The 7,414-nt window shown below is 40.3% G+C and overlaps 1 protein-coding gene across 1 annotated transcript; it reads right to left on the reverse strand.

Annotated features, from left to right (window-relative positions):
* Positions 1 to 760: 760 nt before the first annotated feature.
* On the reverse strand, positions 761 to 6,699 carry tmem98 (transmembrane protein 98). Its single transcript, XM_079564234.1, has 7 exons — positions 6,610 to 6,699; positions 4,242 to 4,456; positions 3,072 to 3,203; positions 2,954 to 2,987; positions 2,719 to 2,834; positions 2,581 to 2,640; positions 761 to 1,000 (listed from the first exon to the last, which is right to left on the reverse strand). The coding sequence occupies exons 2-7, from the start codon at positions 4,454 to 4,456 to the stop codon at positions 799 to 801; spliced, it is 759 nt and encodes a 252-aa protein (XP_079420360.1). The 5' UTR covers positions 6,610 to 6,699; the 3' UTR covers positions 761 to 798.
* Positions 6,700 to 7,414: the final 715 nt, after the last annotated feature.

Here is a 7,414-nt window from a genome sequence, read left to right on the forward strand (position 1 = left end):
CAGGATTTACTAAAGATCTGCTTCACTCCTCAGACTAAACTAACACATCAAAGAGGAAACACAAAACCTTTCTCTGTGATTTTTACAGTTTGTCATGTCGACAGAGTCTCAGTCTGAGTCAGTGTTTAAGCTGCTCAAGACGTTAGCATGCTACCGGTTAGCAACTGTCATCAATCAAGCTCTGACCTCTGTCATATGTTGTAGCCAAGGTTTGGCGTGTGGTTCAGGGCTTTCTCTTGGAGAGGTCAGAGTTGAGCTGTTGAAGCTAAATGCTAACCAGTAGCATGCTAACATCTTAAACACTGACTCACTGGTTTCTTCAAATATCTTCTTGACCAATGATTTCGAGTAGGCTACATAAAAATGCCACTGTCAATCAATTGTCTTTCATTTATACTCTGAGTAGAGATATTGTTACATGTTGTAGTACTGCATAATTGTACTTCGGTATTCAAAATGGCCGCCATAACAACAAAAGTCACATGACTGAAAGGCATGTGGCTGGTGGCCAACTGCCAATAAATCTAACAGAAGAAGAAGAAGAAGGCATGTATAGTAGTAGTTTCCCAACCAGGTGTAGGCCTACTTGCCGCACTTAGTAGGGGTTATAACAATAGGCTACTTCAATGTGAATTTCAGAGTAAAACTTGTATTTTGTTCTGTCGTAAAATTTCAGATGATTTTGAGCGTAAAACACTGTACATGGTAAAAAAAAAAAAAAGTCAGTGTTAAGTCAGTGTTACAAAGTGAGATATCAGGAACCAAAGTGATATCTCTCGCCAGTCAGCCTGCATTGTCCTATATGGCCTGTTCTCGCTGTAGGTCCGGGGCAGGGAAGCCGCGGTCGGGTTCGGAGGCCAGGGCGGCCTCCCTCAGCACCACCATGTGATCCTCCGCGGCGTTCAGGGACTGCTCGATCCAGTCCAGGCTGCCCGACATGTGGCACGCGTTTCGGGTCACCAGAACCAAGTGGCTGACGGAGAGCAGCAGAGCAGTGGCCCTGTGGGAGAGAATACATGCTACAGTGAAGCCGAACTGCAGAAATAAATCGAGGTTGCAGCATCACAAACAGCACCTAAACTAAAGAATCACAACTCATTCTTTTGAACAACATATTTTGAGAAGTTTGTGAATTTCCAAGTGTTTTAGCCTGACAGAAGTGTGGTCAATGTGCATCCACTGTTACTTGTAGCTAGATTGGTCTGTCGTTCTGGAGGGATAACAAAGCAATCAGGCAGAAAAGTGCAGGCGTCACAGCTGACAGGTGATCTAATGCAGACACCGACCAGCCCATAAAAAAACCCAGAGATGCGTCCAGACAGAGAGAAAACACAACCGAAAGTATGGAAGGAAAGTCAAGCAGGGTTTTCAAACTGTGGTGGTAGTTTACTTATTTATTTTGCGTGGTTCATGTCTTGATTTAGCAGGATTTGGGCAAGACAATATAGTGTGATGGGGGTGAAGAATCCTTTTTTTCTTAGGTTGTACTTGGTGCGTTTATGAATGATGTGAAAAGAAAGCACACGTATGAAAAGCAAAATATTTCAACCCATATTCTCCACCCAAATCTAAAAGCTTCTCGACTGAAGAGCAACTGTGTTCACCCCTCTTTTGAAAGCCCAGACCGACAAAAGTGATTGTATACTTTTTTGTCAAATTGTCGTCACGTTTATTTCCTGCTTTCGTCGTTTTTTTTCTCCATGCTTTTTTTTGTTGCCTTTTCATTGCTTTTTATGTTGTGTTTTGTCACTTTTTTGTCGTGTTTATGTCGAGTTTTGTCCATATTTTTGTCACGTTTTGTGGTGTTTGTCCATGTTTTTGTCACTTTTTGTCGTGTTTTGTACATGTTTTTGTCACTTTTTTGTCGTGTTTATGTCGAGTTTTGTCCATATTTTTGTCCATGTTTTTGTCGTGTTTTGTCCATGTTTTTGTCGTGTTTTGTCCATGTTTTTGACGTGTTTTGTCCATGTTTTTGTCACTTTTTTATCATGTTTTGTCCATGTTTTTGTCACTTTTTTGTCGTGTTTATGTCGAGTTTTGTCCATATTTTTGTCACTTTTTGTCGTGTTTTGTCCATGCTTTTGTCGTGTTTTGTCCATGTTTTTGTCGTGTTTTGTCCATGTTTTTGTCACTTTTTTGTTGTGTTTTGTCCATGTTTTTATCACTTTTTTGTCATGTTTTTGTCGAGTTTTGTCCATGTTTTCGCCGCATTTTTGTTCAGCACGTTTTTTGACGTCCTTTTCTCACTTTTTCTCACATTTTTGTTCCGTCTTTGTCTCTTTTTGTGTCCCTTTTTTGTTGCGTTTTCATTCTCGTTTTTCGTTGCTATTTTGATGCTTTTCTTTTTCAGCTTTCAGTTTTGGGGTGAGAAAATGTGCTTGGTTCAGGTGGGGTTAAGAGGTTTTAACCCAGAAAGTAATGGCACCAACAATCATGACATTTTATGCAAAGAGTGCGGATAATATACTCTCTACTTTAAACAGTAACTGCAACATTGGAAAAAGTGAGACATTATCCAAATCAGTGGGACAGGGTGATAAAAGTGGGACAGGTGGTCACTATCTGGTGGATCTGTCATACCGGGCATCCAGGAGAATTGGGTCCAGCGGTGGGTACATGGATCTGACCACATCGTCCACTCTGCAACATAAGGAAAGGTGTTTTTGAGATCCCAAAAATAACATAATTAAGTGAGTAAAATGTTATGTTGCAATTTACCGAGGACTGATCCGTTTGGCCACTGTAATGATGTCGCTGAGACTGGCCGGTGCTTTCACTTTGGATCCGGAGCCCATCGTCATAGCAACCAACTTTTCCGTTAAAGTGTGACAAATCTGTAAAAAAGAAAGTCATTGTTAGCATCAATAAAATATATAAATATTAATATCTTCATCGCCTTTCTTTAAGAAGCTCCTAAACTGAATAAATCTATGGCATAGAAATAAACAATTACCTTTAAAATGGAGATGCAGTGAGAGACTAAGCCACTGTTGATTGAAACAAATCAACGTTTAGTTTTGGGGGCGGGGCTAAACAACTGAATGAGAAAAAGAAAAGTTTGTTTGACATACGAAGCGTCTTCTATCCAGTCCTCATTCTCCAAAATGGCTTCAATGTGAGGGTTAGTGATGACAACGTCGTCCAGCTCCAGCTCGGACGGCTCACTCTGAGTCTCCATCGCTCCAATGAGGTCCTGTGTGGGTCTACAGGAAGAAGTCAGGAATATATTCAGGTATGTGAGAAAAGAGAATATAATAGGTGTAAGTCTGATGCAATGTCTAGAGTCAGCTGCCAATGTTTTCCAAATTTTGTCCAATTCTATTTTAGAACTTTATTTCATTTCATTTATTCATTCATTTCGGGCAATGACACAGAATGTACAGTAGGCCTATACAGTATGTAACTTAACCGAATGCATTAAAATCTTCTTGAAAGCTTATTGTGTCAAAAGAGCGACAAAAATGAGACCAAAAAGTGACCAAAGTATATATATACAAAAATGTGATGAAAAATTTACAAAAATGTGATGAAAAAGTGATGAAAAAGTGACAATAATATGCCGAAAAAGTGTCAAAATGTGATGAAAAAACCCCACAAAATGTGACGAAAAAGTGACAAAAAATGTGATGAAAATGTGATGAAAAAGTTACAAAAATGTGACGAAAAGGTGACAAAACTGACATAAATGTGACAAAAAAGTGATGAAAAATGTACAAAAATGTGATGAAAAAGTGACAAAAAAATGCTGAAAAAGTGTCAAAAATGTGATGAAAAAATAACAAAAATGTGACGAAAAAGTGACAAAAATGTGACGAAAAATTGACTAAAAAGAAAAAAAAAAAGGGACAAAAATGTGACAAAAAAGTGACAAATATGTGTGATGAAGAAGCAGCAAAAGCTCCACAAAATCAATAGAAAAGTGAGAAAAAAAAGCGATATTCTTCTACATGACAATCATTCAGACATCAGTATCATATACGAGTATCCTTTTATGCACTGGTATTGGAAAAAAAAGTTAGATGCCCAACCCTAGCCATGTCCAAAAAGGAAGTAATTAACAAACCTAATGAAACATGCCACACCAGGGAAAACTTGATATTTCTTTAGTCATCATCGCCTTGTGTAACCTGTCATAAGCACTTAAACCATTCCTATTCTGCAGTAGCCCTTGTGTTTCCCTCCACTACACAGTCGATGAGCTGACTCAGCTTCAGCTAAATGTTTATCTTTGTCTCACTGACTTGGAGTCGAACGGGTGCAGCAGGTCGTGGGGGTGGCAGTAGCGGTGTTTGCAGACCACGACCAGAGCCACGAAGGACGCCAGGAAAACGGTGGCCAGGACGCTGATGGCAACGATCACCACCGTCTCCATGGCGACGGCCCCAAACGCGGTCCCAATCAGGAGGTGGCCGGCGGTGACGGCTGTCCGAGCGGCTGATGAGGAGCAGGCGCTCATCTGGAGAGGACAGCATAATGGGGACTTTGATTGCAGTCATCGAATGCAAAAAGACAAGATATTCTTATTGTCCCAGAAATAATAATGTGCTCCTCTTGTGGCGACGTCATGGAGCACAATCAGTGTCGGCGGCTCGGTGGACACATGCCAACGCAAAACCAAATCAGCCAGGAATTAATGAGTCATGCACTTCAGAATGTGAAACTTGATTTTAGAAGTTTTTTTAAAAATTGAAACTAGTTTTGTTACAAGGAAAAGTGCCAATGGAGCAAAGCAGAACAGTCAGACAATTTCCACGACATTAGGAAACATAATGAATAAATGAAGTTAAACCACAATTTGGTATAGTTGTAGTTATCGAAGGTTATACATGAACTTCATCCTAGCATAGTTCTGTAATTTCAAACATTGAGCATGAGACTGACAATGACAAACTATCAAAACAATTTCTCATTTTTGCAAAGACGTGTGACACACTTAAAATGGCCCCAGCACTCACTTTTTGCATCTGGACTCACCAGTTGAGAATTACTGGTTAACCTCTTAAAGGGACTATAGGGAGTTTAACAAAATTACCTGTTCACCACAACTGCCTCTAAAATCCTGCACTGTCACTCAAAAAGTTGTTACTTTGGCTCTGAAGTGCCGTCATGCATGAGCTTAATATAGAAGGTGCAGTTACAAATATGACCTGAGGTGGCAGTAGTGAGTATAAAATGGCCAACTTGCATCGAGCCCCTATAAAGGAACAGGCCACCGTTTTTCCATGCTGAGATATGTTCTTGCCTGAACTTAGACGAGTTGATGTGTACCTGTCTCGTCTTTCTGTGTGCACTCAGTCATGCAAAACGAGCAAAGATGTTGTTAGCATTTGGCCTCTCCCAGTATATTCCTATAGCTCCAAACAGGGTGAAGTTAGAAGCGACCAAGCTCTTCCACGGGCACAAAGACCAGACAGGTACGTATGAACTCATCTAAGCTCAGGTAAGAACATATCTCAGTATGGATAAACCTGTTCCTTTAACCCCCCCGCCTTAACCAGGCACATTTTCTCCAAGTTCAGCATTACCTAAATCTAAAAGCTACTCGACTAGAGAGTTCACAGCCTATGAGTCAAAACGCCTCATTTGAAAGCTAAGGCCGCGTTGTCACTTTTTTGATGACACGTTTTTGTTGCATTTTTGCCGCTTTTTTGTCCCGTTTTTGTGTGCTCGGTTCAGGTGGGAGTTAAGAGGTTAAGAAGACCTCCTCCATTACTGTATGTGCCCTGCAGTCACTCATTAACCAGCCCTACCCTTTTGAGTGTTTGCCTTAATTTGTTCATATATTTGAGCCTCCACCGAATCCTTCAACACAATCTGAACACAATGGAAATCAGATTTACTTGACCTGGACTATAAAAGTACTAAACTCTTGTATAAAGTCGTCACCACCATTCTTACTTGATTGTGAACCTTATAAGATTCTTTAAACATTTCTTCATCTTAGAAAATCTGCACAACAAAAGAATATTAGGCCATGAAGTAACTTAAGCAAAGTTATCTGAGTATCTCGTCCCTCTCTCCACTACAAATGAAAGTATTATGTAGTTAAATTACCACATAGCTGCTCTGTCACAACACAGTGTGACACAACACAGTGTGGCCCTGAGTGGAGGAATGCAGTAATTCTTTAATCTGATTAATTGGAGTTGCACTTGTTTTATAATGTTACTGTTCTCCCACATTACTTTTACACACATGCTTATTTTACACAATGACAAACTCCATTATTATAATGAAACACATCATCATTATGTGAAGAAGTCAGAAAACTGTATGGGCCAAGACCATCCCATAACAATATAAAAACAATAATAGAAAAAAAACAACTTATGTTTTATGATAATGCATTACTGATAGAGTAGCCTAATGAATTGCCTTAAACGATTCTCCAGGTTCTTGTTCAAAGTTGGTGGAGCTGCTCAAACAACTAAAACAACAGTACACCCGACAATACGCTTGATAAGAATCCATTACTGTCTATTAGTTGTTGTAAAGTGTTAAAAGCCTTACGCGTAATTACCTTTATCCATTCACAAAACCTTAACAAAACCGTTTGGCGCTGCAGGCTGTAGTTTTAGAACAATAAACATTAAGCTGTGTTTTACTTACCTAAACATTTTATCCGTTTAAGCAGAATTCCTTTGAGGAGACCACATCGAGTTTCCCTCAGTCATCGAGAGCGCGGAGCAGGCGCCGACATCTCCAAACCTGCGGTGGGGGGCGCGCGCGCAAAGGCAGGCACAGGAGGCACCACATTTTTCCTCAAACTAATCTGTCAAACAACTTTCCCCCTGAACCCGCGTGCGTGCACCCAGGCGCGCCCTCGTTACACCAAACAGACGCGAAATCAGATCGGCCGCGAGGGGGCGCGCCTTGACCATTTTTTATCACGGAAAAGGCTTACCCGTGTCTTCTGGCAATGTGGCGTGATCCTGCTGTCCCGTTTTCTTCAGCTAAAGATTTTTATCTAAAGCTTCTTGTGGTGAAATGATGTCGATGTGTCTTTTGTATATTGTAAAACACTTTTGTGAACTTGTGGGCTAGTTTTTTGTTAATAACACCGTGACAGTAAAAGTTTTGGATCTTAAAGGTGCACTATGCAACTTTTTATTATAAAACCTGTATGGGTGATTAGCTTGGCGACTTTACATCCCGGTGGCCTCCAGGACGCTCCAAGATTCATTTTATTTCAGGTTTTTTTGGGATTTTTTTTTTTTGTAAAGGTGCTATGCTAACCACCCAAGCAGCCCTGGGTGCCTTAAAGGTAAAGGTACACACATAAAAGTTGCATCATTAAGGAAATATATGGGAAACGATAGGAATGATACAACAGGGTTCTCTCTGGGCTAGGATGACTCTTCTCAGAACTAGATAATTACATCTCATACTTTCCTGGTTATCCTAACAATAATGG

This window comes from Gobius niger (assembly GCF_951799975.1).
Source record: "Gobius niger genome assembly, chromosome: 10".
Classification (NCBI taxonomy): domain Eukaryota; kingdom Metazoa; phylum Chordata; class Actinopteri; order Gobiiformes; family Gobiidae; genus Gobius; species Gobius niger.

Bases quoted from the DNA above. Each gene is read 5' to 3' on its own strand.
- tmem98 (XM_079564234.1), bottom strand. From the start codon at position 4,456: ATGAGCGCCTGCTCCTCATCAGCCGCTCGGACAGCCGTCACCGCCGGC. The intron at 3,204-4,241 runs GTCAGTGAGACA...TTCTTCCTGTAG, and splicing joins CTGCACCCGTTCGACTCCAA to ACCCACACAGGACCTCATTG. The intron at 2,835-2,953 runs GTAATTGTTTAT...TCTTTTTTACAG, and splicing joins ACTGCATCTCCATTTTAAAG to ATTTGTCACACTTTAACGGA.